This window comes from Apostichopus japonicus, chromosome 2, assembly GCF_037975245.1.
Source record: "Apostichopus japonicus isolate 1M-3 chromosome 2, ASM3797524v1, whole genome shotgun sequence".
NCBI lineage: Eukaryota > Metazoa > Echinodermata > Holothuroidea > Aspidochirotida > Stichopodidae > Apostichopus > Apostichopus japonicus.
In genome coordinates, this window is record NC_092562.1 from 6,262,715 (window position 1) to 6,283,767 (window position 21,053).

The 21,053-nt window shown below is 34.6% G+C and overlaps 1 protein-coding gene across 1 annotated transcript; it reads right to left on the bottom strand.

The window, feature by feature from the left end:
• Positions 1–18,983, bottom strand: LOC139976001 (uncharacterized). Its single transcript, XM_071984360.1, has 33 exons — positions 18,887–18,983; positions 18,637–18,717; positions 17,155–17,274; positions 16,740–16,904; positions 16,261–16,410; positions 15,929–16,045; positions 15,514–15,678; positions 15,036–15,185; positions 14,619–14,735; positions 14,205–14,369; positions 13,726–13,875; positions 13,394–13,510; positions 12,979–13,143; positions 12,501–12,650; positions 12,084–12,200; positions 11,670–11,834; positions 11,191–11,340; positions 10,775–10,891; positions 10,361–10,525; positions 9,979–10,095; positions 9,565–9,729; positions 9,087–9,236; positions 8,668–8,784; positions 8,253–8,417; positions 7,871–7,987; positions 7,456–7,620; positions 6,978–7,127; positions 6,559–6,675; positions 6,144–6,308; positions 5,748–5,822; positions 4,554–4,838; positions 3,606–3,739; positions 1–3,050 (listed from the first exon to the last, which is right to left on the bottom strand). Exons 4-33 carry the CDS (start codon positions 16,801–16,803, stop codon positions 2,991–2,993), a joined length of 4,206 nt encoding a protein of 1,401 aa, XP_071840461.1. The 5' UTR covers positions 16,804–16,904; positions 17,155–17,274; positions 18,637–18,717; positions 18,887–18,983; the 3' UTR covers positions 1–2,990.
• Between the last annotated feature and the right edge of the window lie 2,070 nt (positions 18,984–21,053).

The window sequence follows — 21,053 nt, forward strand, 5'->3', positions numbered from 1 at the left end:
TAATGTGTATGCAGCTGCAATATATTCTTGTAAACACACCAATGGTTTCTTAGAGACTTGTAGTGACAGAAGGAATTCAAAGCTGGGCAGTAACTGCTGTGACTTAGGATAGGTAATACAGTCACACACACTTTCTTTACCTTATGCATTGTAGTACCGTGTGGGGTCGATTGTATACATGCAGTGTAAAAATAGTTGTCTTGCTGACACAGTCCGTGTCCTCCCAATGCAAACCAATTGTCCTCCCAATGCAAACCAATTACCAATCTCGTAATTAATCTTTCTTCAAGTTTTCTTATAGCCATCATTAATATATAACCATTATTGACATAAACAAATGCATGTTGATCAACAGTATGTTCAACGTTACAAACTAAAAAATAAGCAAATACAATTGCAGGGAATTTAATGCTAAGTGATTCCAGAGGCTAGCTACTGCATCTTTCTATGTGCTGTAAATGAAACAAACAATGGGCGTTAAAATGAAAATTAATGACGCAAACGATAGATACATTTACAACTAAGATGTTCTACTTTTTTTCATGAATGAGATCAATTCTTCAAAGTTCCGGTGGTAGATGTTACATTAATATACCATAGAGATGAAACCTGCAGCTTCCTAATATATGAATGAAATAACATGCATTTGTTCACCGCAGTAACATTTCAACCCAGGGTATATAGCAACCGCAACGAATCCGAACAAACGTTCGCATTGCCGAGATTGCCTGGAGATCAGGTTAGTTAAAAAACTAAACGGATTATGAATTATGACTTTAAGCACAGAATTTATTTCGATGCACTGTTGAGAGACCTTAAATAGTGCTTTTAGTATAGGTTTTTTTTTATAGATCAATATTTAACATTACGCCGGTGCCTACCAATCATAAGATCCCCGGTTTGAGTCACTCCAAGATTAATGTATGTCGTCAAGTTACAGAGTTCATAATCATGGACGTTAAATATGAATGTAAGAGACTGACTTGGTCAGCTTGCGGCTTTGATAAGCCAATGAGGCTTATTTGCAAGTTCCTGCCTGCAGGAGGATCTGATATACAATGCATACATATTTTAATTTGTGAGAAATGACCCTTTAAACAGCTGAAGTTCACCAGTGAAAGTGACTGAACTGTTTTAGTCTAATACACAGACCATAATGTAAGTTTCTCAGATAAAACACGAAGCTCAATAAACAAACAAAAGAAGGTGTGTCCTCAATATGAAAATGACAAATAATGGTGTTGAATATCATCCAAGGGTGTACCATTGTTATATATGAAGTTGCAACATCATATTTGGGTTGAGTAATTGAAACTGATATAACAATGGTTTAGCAATAACATTAAGCATGCATTGAGGAGTGACGTCATCTTCAATTAACAGTGAGAAGGGTATTCCAAATATTTAGCATATTTTAAAGGTATCTTGAACAGTATAATAGCTATACAAACATATCTAGCACTCTCCTTTTTCTTGTAGTGTGACTTATCATGACTAAAGTTCAAGGGCATATCATGCCTAAGTTCTGCCCCTAAATCACACTTTATTAGTGCAGTAATATACTATGTTTGTGCACATTTATTTACTATTCGTGAACTATTGGTACAAAGGAGTTTGTCTCGATTAGTTGTTGTAATCTGTTGGGTGGAGTAGGGGAAGGAAGTGGAGGGAAGGTGGGAGTAGGGCGGGTGCTAATTAGCAAGCTACATGTTTGTCATTACTATAGTGGGTTAAACGTGTGGTCTTCCCATTTGCTACATTTTGTATTAGCCTCTGTGGGATCTTTTCAACCTAACAGATGTGACGTCTAGTTGATTACAACATCAACTATAATTAAAAAGCGATTCGTCCGAACTAGTCTCAACTATCTTTCAGTCGGCACTGTTTTGTGCCACGCTTGGGCAGCTACAAAATGAGAATGTATATATATATATATATATATATATATATATATATATATATATCAGCATACAATCCGAAACTTTGTTAATTAAGCAAACGTAAACCTCAACGATGACATTAACAAAGATCAATAAGAACTTAATATGTAGTGTAATCTTTAACTAAAGATCACATTGGGTAAAGAAAGCAGTGTGAAATTGAGATATCTGTAATAAGGACAATTATGTAATATCAAAAGTAGACATAATAATCCTTTAAACATTAATTGAATAGGTGGGTCTTTATAGCATATAGGAAAATTGATGTTGAAAGGGAAGATTGGGGAAGAAGAAGATATTGAATAGAAAATAACAATGTAGTAAATAGCGTAAACCATGACTTAATTACAACAATAATTACGAACCGAAAAACTTTGACCATTTGCTTGGGGATTACCAATCATTCTAGACGCATTTTACGTTGGGTTTTAACCCTGCGTCATTTTGACCAAGCTATGCTTATATTCACTTTACACAAATTATAGAATTATCACCTTTCCACCAATCAACCTAAAGACCCGGTTCATGATCTAATCTACGACCATTTTATCGCGGATTGTAGACGTAAACCAACTAATATAGTTGAAACATCTTCATCGCATGCAATATCATAGCATGATAACATATAAAAGCAAAGACTATATCACTTTAAATTTAAAGTTACTTGTGACAAGCTGATTGGAAGATAATCAATAATCAAAGCTGCATTTTACGTTAGGTTGTTACTTTGTCGTACCTTAACCAAGCTGTCTGATATTTATACAGAAATGTAAGGCCCTCACTATGAGGGCTGCAATTGGCTAAACCATTTAGCTGCTCGTAACATGTGGTAAACATCATTACATTAAACGTTAAACTTGGAATATACAAAGTCTTAAAAAATGTATTATGTTAATTTATATTTTATTTCATAGACCATTAAAATGTAATAATATATTCAAAGCTAATGTCAAAAGGATATCAATGTTGAATTAAGTTTACTAATACGTCTTTCGTATCGGCGCCCTATTTTCATTATTCCGTTATCGCTGCACTCTCCACAGCATTACTTTACACCAAGAAGCTAAGGTTCTGGTTTCCGTTAGGCTCAATGTCACTATACACAGTTTCCTAGTAAGAAAGGAGAACTTCAAATTAGTTTATTCATAGAAACATTTATTGTTCGAACGTCTAAACAGAACTTAAAACTACGTCTTATGGCTGTTCTGTTTGTGGTGTAACGAAGACGTGTAAGTTACTCCTTACTTTTGACCGTGCATGGTCACAACTTCTTGTTGTGAAATTTACTCTAGAAATATGTATCAGAAAATCCATTAATAAGAAAGGAACTGTTGGTGTGATATTTACAGGTAATTGCACAGTACTAGCTGTGTATTATAAATATATATATATATATATATATATATATATATATATATATATATATATATATTTATATATATATATATATATATATATATATATATATAAATATATATATATATATATATATATATATATATATATTATAATAATAATTTGAATGTTTAGAAAAATTGAAAGGGTTTTCGCGGCTGAATCTTTTGTCCAATTGACGATGTAGAAGAAGAGGGGCGCGCATACCCCTGCCCACCCCATTTTCGCACATCACTGTTCCTATGCTAATGTTTAACACTATTATCTTACCTGGCGTAACTTCTTGTTGTTGTGTTGTTTAACAGCAATTATTATAAGGACCAAACTGAGGGCTATTGTGGCGATGATGACAATTACGAAGAATATGACGGAACTACCGCCTGGTTGAGAATTCTGTCGTGTACCTGAGATAAAAATATATGGATACCACTGAAAGTTGAATGTATAATGCATGAAAGTAACCCCGTTAACATTCAGTACCAAACTTTAATATGACATAATGAGACAATGATCTGCCCTGCTGATCACATTTAAAGCGGTACGTCGGCAAAGGTTAAAATAAATCTGAATGGGAGGGTAATGCGTGATCCATAGTGCATCTACAACAAGAAAACGTTGGTTCTCGATATGTTTATCAAACAGAATTACCCTTTATTTGTGTCTTGAATATCGAAATGCACGAATGGTTCTAAATCTGCAGAAAGATGTGGAGGGTGGGCAATTTACACGACTGTGGGCTTTGAAAAGGCATGGTAGCAGGTTCCTACTATGGAGTGTCGAGGCTTGTTTGCAAGTTACCATAACTTTGGTTCTCGCTGCTGCCAATATTGCATAGTCGTAACTTGACGAATATGTGGCAGATATCAATTGAGAGGTAACTATAACCTAATGAGAGCTTCTACGTGTCATAGTCGTTGATGGGAATGGAGATTTGAGGTCATTGGGGCAACGATGTGTGGCTAGTATGCACCCAAACGTGGCTCGCTATAAACGTCTTGTTTATCCAAATTTGAAATGCATCATTAAATAAATTGAAAATAAAGTTACAGTTTCGAAAGTGTGTATTACAAATATGTAAGTATTTACAAGAAATTAGCATTTTTAAACGAACAGCATTCCCTGAACGAGAAACATTAAAATCAGATGGCTTGTAAAGGGCTTCTCATTGTGGCGCTCTTCGACATCTTCAACTTCCAAGAGATACGCCCTATATCTTACCTGACTCCAAATGTCTGATTGGGTGAGGAACACTCTCGGCTATTTCGTTGCCACTTCTGTCGATTGCAATAACCCGCACAGCTGTCACATTAATGACCTCGAATGCGGAAAGAGAAAACTTTCTTGTGCTTGCTTCGAGCTTGGGTGATATATCAAACCAATCATCCATTCCGTGGTATTGAACCTGCACAAATAACCCCTCTATCTGATTTCTGTCATCCACATACCAGGAAAGGGTGAAATTTTCAGGGAAAGATGAAGACTGGAAAACCAAGATTGTAGTTACTGAAAATTGAACAAATTAATAAAGATACTGCAGTATACAACCAGGGAGTAGCCATGATGGCACCAGTGAGACATCCCTCATTCAACACTGTAACATGATCATAGCCCACATTGAGGGCCGATGGAGTCAGATGTAGATTTCTGAAAACGGCATTACATTTTATCAAACTATATTTATGAATTACTCCTGGATTGTTTCAACAAATCATTGTTAATTATATCAGATTTTATTACAACCTTGTCGCGCGCACTTTTTCATGATACAGTATATCGTTTAACCAGCAAATCTAAAGTTGACAACAACAAAAACACAAAACACCAACAAAAATGAAAGAAAGAAACTGTTTCAGTCATTGCATTCTTTCGAAACGTAATTGCTTGTGAAAGCAAATATTCGAAGTTTGTTGTCTGTGTTCCTATCCACCAGATAGAATTCTTAAAATCACAAGGGTTTATGTTTCGAATAATTACATAACGGATTTGTTAAATGATGTCATTGTTTTGTGCTTGTGCGATAATTTACCCATATCTAACTACTGTTATATCAATCTCAAATTAAGGCGACACCGTTAACAACATTGTCTAGCAAACCCACGTGTATTTCTTCACAACGAGACCTTGTTATTGAGTAATAATTATCATTACTATTCTGCACGTTTCGTTAATCAAGCACGTTTAATACAAGGAAAACCATCAAAGGATGGGAAATACTTCCTTGCAGGTGCTGGCAATATACTAAAAGTAGTATATATACAAGACAATTTTAAGCTTGTTTCTGTTCATACTTCCAAACTTTAAATCGCAAAGAACTATAATTTATACTTCAACTGTGAGCGGAAGTGAAACTTCAAGCAATAACATGATATATTATTGAAGCTGACAAAGAAATGATAAGAAATATAGTCTTGCCATTCGTTTGGGTAGAGGTACTTCTTTGGGCTGTTACAGGGAGGTTTGGTGATGAATCAGTGATGATGGTCGTTTCTGGTGGAATAAGAGTAACAGGATGCGGTTGATTGATCGAATTCGTTTTCGCATAGATTAATGATTCGCTCATTCACAGCTGTGCAATCTTCAATTAAGACTCTTAATGAGAAATATAGGTAGCACGTGTGAATAATTTAGAAGAAGTTAAATAGAAACGAAAGACATGAAAATTGGGGATAGATTACATTAAAAAAAAACTCTTGTTAACTTCTATGCTAATATCGGGTTATGTAAGTGAAAGCTCAGAAAAGAAACATTCTATAGGTGGAAATTCAACTGCCTAAGCCTGGGACGAGTGTAGTTACGCAATACTCTTACCTTCTAGCGGGTTGTTGCAAAAGCTGTAATCACAAAAACATGCTTCACCGGTCGTAGTAAGCATAAAATCAAGACCCACATAGTCCGCTGATGTTACACATGGGTCTGTATTTAATTGATCAGCACTTTTGCAACCTCTTTCCAAAAGGAATACGGGGTTACCTTCTGCCAAATTAAGAAAACGTTCATATAAAGGAAGGTAAAAGGCAAATAGAAAAGTGACATCATTACATGTTCTGCTCGTTTCAGTACGGATACATAAGACAAAAAGATGTGAAAGATAATCAAAAGCAACCATAACCTTTACCGTTTATATCGGATATGTTAAATTGAAGATATTTCATGTCTACATTGGGTTTCAAACGGCAAGGAGAATGTAATGAATACAATGAACATACTACCAAAAAAAATGTACCTTCAATGAATATTTGAATGTTGACATAACTGCAAATATCTCCGTTACTACAAGTCTCTGTTCCAATCCGTCCAGTTTCACAATCTTTACCACTACAAGCGAAACAGGTTAGAGTTTCTGCAAATACAAATATAAACAATGACGACATGTTAAGTTCGTTGTGCTCGATATTTTAAATGGATACAGAACGTTTAGCTATTTGCTTGAACTGCATGGCATTTGATAAAATACGTTGTAACATAATCTTATAACATACATTTCTCAAGTGTCTCATTCGAGGTAACAAATGGTCTATAAATCAGAGAATGACATATATACAGTGAAAATAATCACTGATTGCTGTATGTTTTCATGAGAAATTTATTAAGAAGCAGTTATGTTGGTAGTTGCTGAAAAAGAAAGAATCGTGGTAGGAGTACCTGGTGCCTCGAAGCTCGTAGATGGGAGGGTAACTTTAGAATCAGTAAATGTGGTAGTTTGTAACGAGTTCATAGTTGTTGTAGAGACAACTGCTGGTTCGGAACTCGTAGAAGGGAGGTTTGGTAATGAATCAGTTATGATAGTCGTTTCTGATGGAATAAGAGAAGAAGGTTGCGGATGACTAATCGAATTCCTATCCACATGGATTAATGTTTACTTATTCACAGCTGCAAAATATCATTATATTTAATTTAGACGTTTTATGCAAAGATAGGTAGCCCGTGCCAATAATTTAGAAAACAAGTTCAATAGAAAAGGGAGGACATGAAAATTGAGGAAAAATAACATTAAATAAAACCCTTCGTTTTTCTATAATAATATCAGATAATGTAAGTAAAAGCTCATAACAGAAAGATTCTATAGGTGGAAATTCAACTGCCTAAGCTCGGGATGACTGTAGTTACGCAATACTCTTACCTTCTAGCGGGTTGTTGCAAAAGCTGTAATCACAAAAACATGCTTCACCGGTCGTAGTAAGCATAAAATCAAGACCCACATAGTCCGCTGACGTAACACATGGGTCTGCATTAAATTGATTAGCACTTTTGCAACCTCTCTCCAAAAGGAATACGGGGTTACCTTCTGCCAAATTAAGAAAACGTTCATATAAAGGAAGGTAAAAGGCAAATAGAAAAATGACATCATTACATGTTCTGCTCGTTTCAGTACGGATACATAAGACAAAAAGATGTGTAAGATAATCAAAAGCAACCATAACCTTTACCGTTTATATCGGATATGTTAAATTAAAGATATTTCATGTCTACATTGGGTTTCAAACGGCAAGGAGAATGTAATGAATACAATGAACATATTACCAAAAAAAATGTACCTTCAATGAATATTTGAATGTTGACATAACTGCAAATATCTCCGTTACTACAAGTCTCTGTTCCAATCCGTCCAGTTTCACAATCTTTACCACTACAAGCGAAACAGGTTAGAGTTTCTGCAAATACAAATATAAACAATGACGACATGTTAAGTTCGTTGTGCTCGATATTTTAAATGGATACAGAACGTTTAGCTATTTGCTTGAACTGGCATTTGATAAAATACGTTGTAACATAATTTTATAACATACATTTCTCAACTCTTGTTAACTTCTATGCTAATATCGGGTTATGTAAGTGAAAGCTCAGAAAAGAAACATTCTATAGGTGGAAATTCATCTGCCTAAGCCTGGGACGAATGTAGTTACGCAATACTCTTACCTTCTAGCGGGTTGTTGCAAAAGCTGTAATCACAAAAACATGCTTCACCGGTCGTAGTAAGCATAAAATCAAGACCCACATAGTCCGCTGATGTTACACATGGGTCTGTATTTAATTGATCAGCACTTTTGCAACCTCTTTCCAAAAGGAATACGGGGTTACCTTCTGCCAAATTAAGAAAACGTTCATATAAAGGAAGGTAAAAGGCAAATAGAAAAGTGACATCATTACATGTTCTGCTCGTTTCAGTACGGATACATAAGACAAAAAGATGTGAAAGATAATCAAAAGCAACCATAACCTTTACCGTTTATATCGGATATGTTAAATTGAAGATATTTCATGTCTACATTGGGTTTCAAACGGCAAGGAGAATGTAATGAATACAATGAACATACTACCAAAAAAAATGTACCTTCAATGAATATTTGAATGTTGACATAACTGCAAATATCTCCGTTACTACAAGTCTCTGTTCCAATCCGTCCAGTTTCACAATCTTTACCACTACAAGCGAAACAGGTTAGAGTTTCTGCAAATACAAATATAAACAATGACGACATGTTAAGTTCGTTGTGCTCGATATTTTAAATGGATACAGAACGTTTAGCTATTTGCTTGAACTGCATGGCATTTGATAAAATACGTTGTAACATAATCTTATAACATACATTTCTCAAGTGTCTCATTCGAGGTAACAAATGGTCTATAAATCAGAGAATGACATATATACAGTGAAAAAAATCACTGATTGCTGTATGTTTTCATGAGAAATTTATTAAGAAGCAGTTAGGTTGGTAGTTGCTGAAAAAGAAAGAATCGTGGTAGGAGTACCTGGTGCCTCGAAGCTCGTAGATGGGAGGGTAATTTTAGAATCAGTAAATGTGGTAGTTTGTAACGAGTTCATAGTTGTTGTAGAGACAACTGCTGGTTCGGAACTCGTAGAAGGGAGGTTTGGTAATGAATCAGTTATGATAGTCGTTTCTGATGGAATAAGAGAAGAAGGTTGCGGATGACTAATCGAATTCCTATCCACATGGATTAATGTTTACTTATTCACAGCTGCAAAATATCATTATATTTAATTTAGACGTTTTATGCAAAGATAGGTAGCCCGTGCCAATAATTTAGAAAACAAGTTCAATAGAAAAGGGAGGACATGAAAATTGAGGAAAAATAACATTAAATAAAACCCTTCGTTTTTCTATAATAATATCAGATAATGTAAGTAAAAGCTCATAACAGAAAGATTCTATAGGTGGAAATTCAACTGCCTAAGCTCGGGATGACTGTAGTTACGCAATACTCTTACCTTCTAGCGGGTTGTTGCAAAAGCTGTAATCACAAAAACATGCTTCACCGGTCGTAGTAAGCATAAAATCAAGACCCACATAGTCCGCTGACGTAACACATGGGTCTGCATTAAATTGATTAGCACTTTTGCAACCTCTCTCCAAAAGGAATACGGGGTTACCTTCTGCCAAATTAAGAAAACGTTCATATAAAGGAAGGTAAAAGGCAAATAGAAAAGTGACATCATTACATGTTCTGCTCGTTTCAGTACGGATACATAAGACAAAATGATGTGTAAGATAATCAAAAGCAACCATAACCTTTACCGTTTATATCGGATATGTTAAATTAAAGATATTTCATGTCTACATTGGGTTTCAAACGGCAAGGAGAATGTAATGAATACAATGAACATACTACCAAAAAAATGTACCTTCAATGAATATTTGAATGTTGACATAACTGCAAATATCTCCGTTACTACAAGTCTCTGTTCCAATCCGTCCAGTTTCACAATCTTTACCACTACAAGCGAAACAGGTTAGAGTTTCTGCAAATACAAATATGAACAATGACGACATGTTAAGTTCGTTGTGCTCGATATTTTAAATGGATACAGAACGTTTAGCTATTTGCTTGAACTGGCATTTGATAAAATACGTTGTAACATAATTTTATAACATACATTTCTCAACTCTTGTTAACTTCTATGCTAATATCGGGTTATGTAAGTGAAAGCTCAGAAAAGAAACATTCTATAGGTGGAAATTCATCTGCCTAAGCCTGGGACGAGTGTAGTTACGCAATACTCTTACCTTCTAGCGGGTTGTTGCAAAAGCTGTAATCACAAAAACATGCTTCACCGGTCGTAGTAAGCATAAAATCAAGACCCACATAGTCCGCTGATGTTACACATGGGTCTGTATTTAATTGATCAGCACTTTTGCAACCTCTTTCCAAAAGGAATACGGGGTTACCTTCTGCCAAATTAAGAAAACGTTCATATAAAGGAAGGTAAAAGGCAAATAGAAAAGTGACATCATTACATGTTCTGCTCGTTTCAGTACGGATACATAAGACAAAAAGATGTGAAAGATAATCAAAAGCAACCATAACCTTTACCGTTTATATTGGATATGTTAAATTGTAGATAGCTCATGTCTACATTGGGTTTCAAATGGCAAGGAGAATGTAATGAATACAATAAACATACTACCAAAAAAATGTACCTTCAATGAATATTTGAATGTTGACATAACTGCAAATATCTCCGTTACTACAAGTCTCTGTTCCAATCCGTCCAGTTTCACAATCTTTACCACTACAAGCGAAACAGGTTAGAGTTTCTGCAAATATAAACAATGACGACATGTTAAGTTCGTTGTGCTCGATATTTTAAATGGATACAGAACGTTTAGCTATTTGCTTGAACTGCATGGCATTTGATAAAATACGTTGTAACATAATCTTATAACATACATTTCTCAAGTGTCTCATTCGAAGTAACAAATGGTCTATAAATCAGAGAATGACATAATTACAGTGAAAAAATCACTAATTGCTGTACGTTTTCATCAGATATTTATTAAGAAGCAGTTATGTTGGTAGTTGCTGAAAAGGAAAGATTAATTCATGGTAGGAATACCTGGTGCCTCGAAGCTCGTAGATGGGAGGGTGATTTTAGAATCAGTAAATGTGGTAGTTTGTAACGAGTTCATAGTTGTTGTAGAGACAACTGCTGGTTCGGAACTCGTAGAAGGGAGGTATGGTGATGAATCAGTTATGATAGTCGTTTCTGATGGAATAAGAGAAGAAGGTTGCGGATGACTAATCGAATTCCTATCCACATGGATTAATGTTTACTTATTCACAGCTGCAAAATATCATTATATTTAATTTAGACGTTTTATGCAAAGATAGGTAGCCCGTGCCAATAATTTAGAAAACAAGTTCAATAGAAAAGGGAGGACATGAAAATTGAGGAAAAATAACATTAAATAAAACCCTTCGTTTTCTCTATAATAATATCAGATAATGTAAGTAAAAGCTCATAACAGAAAGATTCTATGGGTGGAAATTCAACTGCTTAAGCTCGGGATGAGTGTAGTTACGCAATACTCTTACCTTCTAGCGGGCTGTTGCAAAAGCTGTAATCACAAAAACATGCTTCACCGGTCGTAGTAAGCATAAAATCAAGACCCACATAGTCCGCTGACGTAACACATGGGTCTGCATTAAATTGATTAGCACTTTTGCAACCTCTCTCCAAAAGGAATACGGGGTTACCTTCTGCCAAATTAAGAAAACGTTCATATAAAGGAAGGTAAAAGGCAAATAGAAAAGTGACATCATTACATGTTCTGCTCGTTTCAGTACGGATACATAAGACAAAATGATGTGTAAGATAATCAAAAGCAACCATAACCTTTACCGTTTATATTGGATATGTTAAATTGTAGATAGCTCATGTCTACATTGGGTTTCAAATGGCAAGGAGAATGTAATGAATACAATGAACATACTACCAAAAAAATGTACCTTCAATGAATATTTGAATGTTGACATAACTGCAAATATCTCCGTTACTACAAGTCTCTGTTCCAATCCGTCCAGTTTCACAATCTTTACCACTACAAGCGAAACAGGTTAGAGTTTCTGCAAATATAAACAATGACGACATGTTAAGTTCGTTGTGCTCGATATTTTAAATGGATACAGAACGTTTAGCTATTTGCTTGAACTGCATGGCATTTGATAAAATACGTTGTAACATAATCTTATAACATACATTTCTCAAGTGTCTCATTCGAAGTAACAAATGGTCTATAAATCAGAGAATGACATAATTACAGTGAAAAAAATCACTAATTGCTGTACGTTTTCATCATAAATTTATTAAGAAGCAGTTATGTTGGTAGTTGCTGAAAAGGAAAGATTAATTCATGGTAGGAATACCTGGTGCCTCGAAGCTCGTAGATGGGAGGGTGATTTTAGAATCAGTAAATGTGGTAGTTTGTAACGAGTTCATAGTTGTTGTAGAGACAACTGCTGGTTCGGAACTCGTAGAAGGGAGGTATGGTGATGAATCAGTTATGATAGTCGTTTCTGATGGAATAAGAGAAGAAGGTTGCGGATGACTAATCGAATTCCTATCCACATGGATTAATGTTTACTTATTCACAGCTGCAAAATATCATTATATTTAATTTAGACGTTTTATGCAAAGATAGGTAGCCCGTGCCAATAATTTAGAAAACAAGTTCAATAGAAAAGGGAGGACATGAAAATTGAGGAAAATAACATTAAATAAAACCCTTCGTTTTCTCTTTAATAATATCAGATAATGTAAGTAAAAGCTCATAACAGAAAGATTCTATGGGTGGAAATTCAACTGCTTAAGCTCGGGATGAGTGTAGTTACGCAATACTCTTACCTTCTAGCGGGCTGTTGCAAAAGCTGTAATCACAAAAACATGCTTCACCGGTCGTAGTAAGCATAAAATCAAGACCCACATAGTCCGCTGACGTAACACATGGGTCTGCATTAAATTGATTAGCACTTTTGCAACCTCTCTCCAAAAGGAATACGGGGTTACCTACTGCCAAATTAAGAAAACGTTCATATAAAGGAAGGTAAAAGGCAAATAGAAAAGTGACATCATTACATGTTCTGCTCGTTTCAGTACGAATGCATAAGACAAAAAGATGTGAAAGATAATCAAAAGCAACCATAACCTTTACCGTTTATATTGGATATGTTAAATTGTAGATAGCTCATGTCTACATTGGGTTTCAAATGGCAAGGAGAATGTAATGAATACAATGAACATATTACACAAAAAAATGTACCTTCAATGATTATTTGAATGTTGACATAACTGCAAATATCTCCGTTACTACAAGTCTCTGTTCCAATCCGTCCAGTTTCACAATCTTTACCACTACAAGCGAAACAGGTTAGAGTTTCTGCAAATACAAATTTAAAAAATGACGACATGTTAAGTTCGTTGTGCTCGATATTTAAAATGGATACAGAACGTTTAGCTATTTGTATGAACTGGCAATTGATATGATACGTGGTTATGGATTAATATGAATTTAGAAGAAACATCGGTTGAACTATGGTTTCTAAAAATATTCATGAAGTAGGTTGAGGAACTTGAAAAAAAATGTAGGAATACCTGGTGCCTCGAAGCTCGTAGATGGGAGGGTGATTTTAGAATCAGTAAATGTGGTAGTTTGTAACGAGTTCATAGTTGTTGTAGATACAACTGCTGGTTCGGAACTCGTAGAAGGGAGGTATGGTGATGAATCAGTTATGATAGTCGTTTCTGATGGAATAAGAGAAGAAGGTTGCGGATGACTAATCGAATTCCTATCCACATGGATTAATGTTTACTTATTCACAGCTGCAAAATATCATTATATTTAATTTAGACGTTTTATGCAAAGATAGGTAGCCCGTGCCAATAATTTAGAAAACAAGTTCAATAGAAAAGGGAGGACATGAAAATTGAGGAAAAATAACATTAAATAAAACCCTTCGTTTTCTCTATAATAATATCAGATAATGTAAGTAAAAGCTCATAACAGAAAGATTCTATGGGTGGAAATTCAACTGCTTAAGCTCGGGATGAGTGTAGTTACGCAATACTCTTACCTTCTAGCGGGCTGTTGCAAAAGCTGTAATCACAAAAACATGCTTCACCGGTCGTAGTAAGCATAAAATCAAGACCCACATAGTCCGCTGACGTAACACATGGGTCTGCATTAAATTGATTAGCACTTTTGCAACCTCTCTCCAAAAGGAATACGGGGTTACCTTCTGCCAAATTAAGAAAACGTTCATATAAAGGAAGGTAAAAGGCAAATAGAAAAGTGACATCATTACATGTTCTGCTCGTTTCAGTACGGATACATAAGACAAAATGATGTGTAAGATAATCAAAAGCAACCATAACCTTTACCGTTTATATTGGATATGTTAAATTGTAGATAGCTCATGTCTACATTGGGTTTCAAATGGCAAGGAGAATGTAATGAATACAATGAACATACTACCAAAAAAATGTACCTTCAATGAATATTTGAATGTTGACATAACTGCAAATATCTCCGTTACTACAAGTCTCTGTTCCAATCCGTCCAGTTTCACAATCTTTACCACTACAAGCGAAACAGGTTAGAGTTTCTGCAAATATAAACAATGACGACATGTTAAGTTCGTTGTGCTCGATATTTTAAATGGATACAGAACGTTTAGCTATTTGCTTGAACTGCATGGCATTTGATAAAATACGTTGTAACATAATCTTATAACATACATTTCTCAAGTGTCTCATTCGAAGTAACAAATGGTCTATAAATCAGAGAATGACATAATTACAGTGAAAAAAATCACTAATTGCTGTACGTTTTCATCATAAATTTATTAAGAAGCAGTTATGTTGGTAGTTGCTGAAAAGGAAAGATTAATTCATGGTAGGAATACCTGGTGCCTCGAAGCTCGTAGATGGGAGGGTGATTTTAGAATCAGTAAATGTGGTAGTTTGTAACGAGTTCATAGTTGTTGTAGAGACAACTGCTGGTTCGGAACTCGTAGAAGGGAGGTATGGTGATGAATCAGTTATGATAGTCGTTTCTGATGGAATAAGAGAAGAAGGTTGCGGATGACTAATCGAATTCCTATCCACATGGATTAATGTTTACTTATTCACAGCTGCAAAATATCATTATATTTAATTTAGACGTTTTATGCAAAGATAGGTAGCCCGTGCCAATAATTTAGAAAACAAGTTCAATAGAAAAGGGAGGACATGAAAATTGAGGAAAATAACATTAAATAAAACCCTTCGTTTTCTCTTTAATAATATCAGATAATGTAAGTAAAAGCTCATAACAGAAAGATTCTATGGGTGGAAATTCAACTGCTTAAGCTCGGGATGAGTGTAGTTACGCAATACTCTTACCTTCTAGCGGGCTGTTGCAAAAGCTGTAATCACAAAAACATGCTTCACCGGTCGTAGTAAGCATAAAATCAAGACCCACATAGTCCGCTGACGTAACACATGGGTCTGCATTAAATTGATTAGCACTTTTGCAACCTCTCTCCAAAAGGAATACGGGGTTACCTACTGCCAAATTAAGAAAACGTTCATATAAAGGAAGGTAAAAGGCAAATAGAAAAGTGACATCATTACATGTTCTGCTCGTTTCAGTACGAATGCATAAGACAAAAAGATGTGAAAGATAATCAAAAGCAACCATAACCTTTACCGTTTATATTGGATATGTTAAATTGTAGATAGCTCATGTCTACATTGGGTTTCAAATGGCAAGGAGAATGTAATGAATACAATGAACATATTACACAAAAAAATGTACCTTCAATGATTATTTGAATGTTGACATAACTGCAAATATCTCCGTTACTACAAGTCTCTGTTCCAATCCGTCCAGTTTCACAATCTTTACCACTACAAGCGAAACAGGTTAGAGTTTCTGCAAATACAAATTTAAAAAATGACGACATGTTAAGTTCGTTGTGCTCGATATTTAAAATGGATACAGAACGTTTAGCTATTTGTATGAACTGGCAATTGATATGATACGTGGTTATGGATTAATATGAATTTAGAAGAAACATCGGTTGAACTATGGTTTCTAAAAATATTCATGAAGTAGGTTGAGGAACTTGAAAAAAAATGTAGGAATACCTGGTGCCTCGAAGCTCGTAGATGGGAGGGTGATTTTAGAATCAGTAAATGTGGTAGTTTGTAACGAGTTCATAGTTGTTGTAGATACAACTGCTGGTTCGGAACTCGTAGAAGGGAGGTATGGTGATGAATCAGTTATGATAGTCGTTTCTGATGGAATAAGAGAAGAAGGTTGCGGATGACTAATCGAATTCCTATCCACATGGATTAATGTTTACTCATTCACAGCTGCAAAATATCATTATATTTAATTTAGACGTTTTATGCAAAGATAGGTAGCCCGTGCCAATAATTTAGAAAACAAGTTCAATAGAAAAGGGAGGACATGAAAATTGAGGAAAAATAACATTAAATAAAACCCTTCGTTTTCTCTATAATAATATCAGATAATGTAAGTAAAAGCTCATAACAGAAAGATTCTATAGGTGGAAATTCAACTGCCTAAGCTCGGGATGAGTGTAGTTACGCAATACTCTTACCTTCTAGCGGGTTGTTGCAAAAGCTGTAATCACAAAAACATGCTTCACCGGTCGTAGTAAGCATAAAATCAAGACCCACATAGTCCGCTGACGTAACACATGGGTCTGCATTAAATTGATTAGCACTTTTGCAACCTCTCTCCAAAAGGAATACGGGGTTACCTTCTGCCAAATTAAGAAAACGTTCATATAAAGGAAGGTAAAAGGCAAATAGAAAAGTGACATCATTACATGTTCTGCTCGTTTCAGTACGAATGCATAAGACAAAATGATGTGAAAGATAATCAAAAGCAACCATAACCTTTACCGTTTATATTGGATATGTTAAATTGTAGATAGCTCATGTCTACATTGGGTTTCAAATGGCAAGGAGAATGTAATGAATACAATGAACATATTACACAAAAAAATGTACCTTCAATGATTATTTGAATGTTGACATAACTGCAAATATCTCCGTTACTACAAGTCTCTGTTCCAATCCGTCCAGTTTCACAATCTTTACCACTACAAGCGAAACAGGTTAGAGTTTCTGCTAATACAAATTTAAAAAATGACGACATGTTAAGTTCGTTGTGCTCGATACAGAACGTTTGGCTATTTGTATGAACTGGCAATTGATATGATACGTGGTTATGGATTAATATGAATTTAGAAGAAACATCGGTTGAACTATGGTTTCTAAAAATATTCATGAAGTAGGTTGAGGAACTTGAAAAAAAATGGTTCACGTAAAATTGATATTAATTGTTTAAAGGGTGTGAAGACTCGCGCACAAAGAAAAGTCTCATGCCGGTAATCTGACCTAGTTTCGAATAAAGTGTAACAGAAGTGTTAGACACAACCATCGATCCCAGAAAATACACACACAGCTTGTTTCCATCGGTAATTAGACACTTGTAGTCAATACATACAGCTACGGTCAATACCCACAGCACACTGTACATAGCAGTAATGGAAATCTCAGGTCTAGATAAAAGATAAAAATGACACGTATCACGTTTCATTACTGTCTACATTTTTTAGCGACAAGGAGAAAACTTCACTTGCAAGCAACGGAAAGTTAACTTTTTTAGAGCACGGCACGCGGTTTGGGGGCGAGTCTTCAATGCCTTTAAGTTAATGGACACTGACGTTTTGTGATAGCAACATAGTTATTTGATTTAATGCAATGCTGCAAAGGCGTTGGTGGAATAACTATATCATGTGAATAATACAACTAGCACTGAAAAGTAAAATTCAAACATTAATGACTTCAGAAGGTGGAAAACGCAAAAGTAAGTATTTTAAATAAATGATATTTATGTTAGTCAGTAATACAGTATTATAGGTACGTTTCAGAACGATCATTCTTGTCACGATGATGGGTTATTAAAAAATGCATTTTATTAATTATATCGGATATGAAATTAATGCAAACATACGCAATGCCTGCTTTATGGACATAGTACACGCAGTTACATTATTTCTTTGTTTGAGATTATCTTTGGTAGAGTTGGAATTGTGAAGGATTACCAAACAATGTTGTTGCAATACTGCTGTGTAAAGAGGGTTAATACCTCAATATTTCGGTTTATTTATTAAACAGCTTTCTTGAATCATAGTTTGTATTCGCAAATAATTGAAGATTCTTATTTGGATATTTGAGAACATTTTAGCATAGACGTTTAAGTAATGAGATATATTACAATCATTTCCAGTGTCACAATACCGAATTATTAGAACAAAGATAACATATCCAACGACCTTATGTTGAGGACCTTTAATTTTGATCAGATACGAATGCCAATGCTCGCAATTCTTACGTGTGACACATTGTACATGTGTTAACGGAATACCCGTGCAGACTAGGATTAATAATTCCGAAACGTTTCTGTGTTTGAACATAATCGCATACCTGGCGTTGACTGGGATTGTGAAGAACTGTCAAACAATGTAGTTGCAGCAGCTCTAGATAACGGAGAATTGGTGGTCCTTTCTGTTGGTTGAAAACAAATATGAATTTATCATATGTAAAATCCTCTAAAATCTTATAGCTCATTAAAATTTCTAATTCGGATACTTCAGAACTTTCTAAATAAAAACAATCCACAAATGACTTTAAGTGGACATTGGAAAATATTGTTCTAGAGAAAATACTTAAATACCTGTTGTTGTCTGGGATTTTGAAGAACTGTCAAACAATGTTGTTACAGCAGAGCTAGATAAAGGAGAAGTGGTGGTCCTTTCTGTTGGTTTAAAAAAAAATTATCATATGTAAAATCCTCTAAAATCTTATAGCTCATTAAATGTTCTATTTCGGATACCTAAGAACTTTCTAAATAACAACAATCTACAAATGTCTTTAAGTGGACATTGGAAATATATTGTTCTAGAGAAAATACTTAAATACCTGTTGTTGTCTGGGATTTTGAAGAACTGTCAAACAATGTAGTTGCAGCAGAGCTAGATAAAGGTGAAGTGGTGGCCCTTTCTGTTGGTTTTAAAATAAATATTAATTTATCATATGTAAAATCCTCTAACATCTTATAGCTCATTAAATGTTCTATTTCGGTTACTTCAGAACTTTCTAAATGTAAACAATACACACATGACTTTGAGTGGACATTGAAAAACTATTTTATAGAGAAAATACTAAATACCTGTTGTTTTCTGGGATTGTGAAGAACTGTCAAACAATGTAGTTGCAGCAGAGCTAGGTAAAGGAGAAGTGGTGGCCCTTTCTGTTGGTTTTTAAAAAAAATTATCATATGTAAAATCCTCTAAAATCTTATAGCTCATTGAATGTTCTATTTTGGATTCTTCAGAACTTTCTAAATAAAAACAATCCACACATGACTTTAAGTGGACATTGGAAATATATTGTTCTAGAGAAAATACTTAAATACCTGTTGTTGTCTGGGATTTTGAAGAACTGTCAAACAATGTAGTTGCAGCAGAGCTAGATAAAAGAGAAGTGGTGGTCCTTTCTGTTGGTTTAAAAAAAATATGAATTTATCATGTAACATCTTCCAAAATCTTATGGTCAATTACAATTTCTAATTCGGATACTTCAGAACTTTCTAAATAAGTGGATATTTATTTTTCTAGAGAAAATACTTAAATACCTGTTGTTGTCTGGTATGGTGAAGAACTGTCAAACAATGTAGTTGCAGCAGAGCTAGATAAAGGTGAAGTGGTGGCCCTTTCTGTTGGTTTTAAAATAAATATTAATTTATCATATGCAAAATCCTCTAATATCTTATAGCTGATTAAATGTTCTATTTCGGTTACTTCAGAACTTTCTAAATGTAAACAATACACACATGACTTTGAGTGGACATTGAAAAACTATTTTATAGAGAAAATACTTAAATACCTGTTGTTTTCTGGGATTGTGAAGAACTGTCAAACACTGTAGTTGCAGCAGAGCTAGATAAAGGAGCAGTGGTGGTCCTTTCTGTTGGTTTAAACAAAAATATGTAAAATCCTCTAATATCTTATAGCTGATTAAATGTTCTATTTCGGTTACTTCAGAACTTTCTAAATGTAAACAATACACACATGACTTTGAGTGGACATTGAAAAACTATTTTATAGAGAAAATACTTAAATACCTGTTGTTTTCTGGGATTGTGAAGAACTGTCAAACAATGTAGTTGCAGCAGAGCTAGGTAAAGGAGAAGTGGTGGCCCTTTCTGTTGGTTTAAAAAAAAAATTATCATATGTAAAATCCTCTAAAATCTTATAGCTCATTGAATGTTCTATTTCGGATTCTTCAGAACTTTCTAAATGTAAATAATCCACACATGACTTTAAGTGGACATTGGAAATATATTGTTCTAGAGAAAATACTTAAATACCTGTTGTTGTCTGGTATGGTGAAGAACTGTCAAACAATGTAGTTGCAGCAGAGCTAGATAAAGGTGAAGTGGTGGCCCTTTCTGTTGGTTTTAAAATAAATATTAATTTATCATATGCAAAATCCTCTTATATCTTATAGCTCATTAAATGTTTTATTTCGGATACTTCAGAACTTTCTAAATGTAAACAATACACACATGACTTTGAGTGGACATTGAAAAACTATTTTATAGAGAAAATACTAAATACCTGTTGTTTTCTGGGATTGTGAAGAACTGTCAAACAATGTAGTTGCAGCAGAGCTAGGTAAAGGAGAAGTGGTGGCCCTTTCTGTTGGTTTTAAAAAAAATTATCATATGTAAAATCCTCTAAAATCTTATAGCTCATTGAATGTTCTATTTTGGATTCTTCAGAACTTTCTAAATAAAAACAATCCACACATGACTTTAAGTGGACATTGGAAATATATTG

Excerpts from the sequence above, each read along its gene's own strand:
- LOC139976001 (XM_071984360.1), bottom strand. The coding sequence starts at position 16,803 with ATGCTTACTACGACCGGTGAAGCATGTTTTTGTGATTACAGCTTTTGC. Across the intron at positions 15,186-15,513 it reads TTGCAACAGCCCGCTAGAAG|AAACGACTATCATAACTGAT; the intron begins GTAAGAGTATTG and ends TTATTCCATCAG. Across the intron at positions 8,785-9,086 it reads TACGAGCTTCGAGGCACCAG|AAACTCTAACCTGTTTCGCT; the intron begins GTACTCCTACCA and ends TTGTATTTGCAG.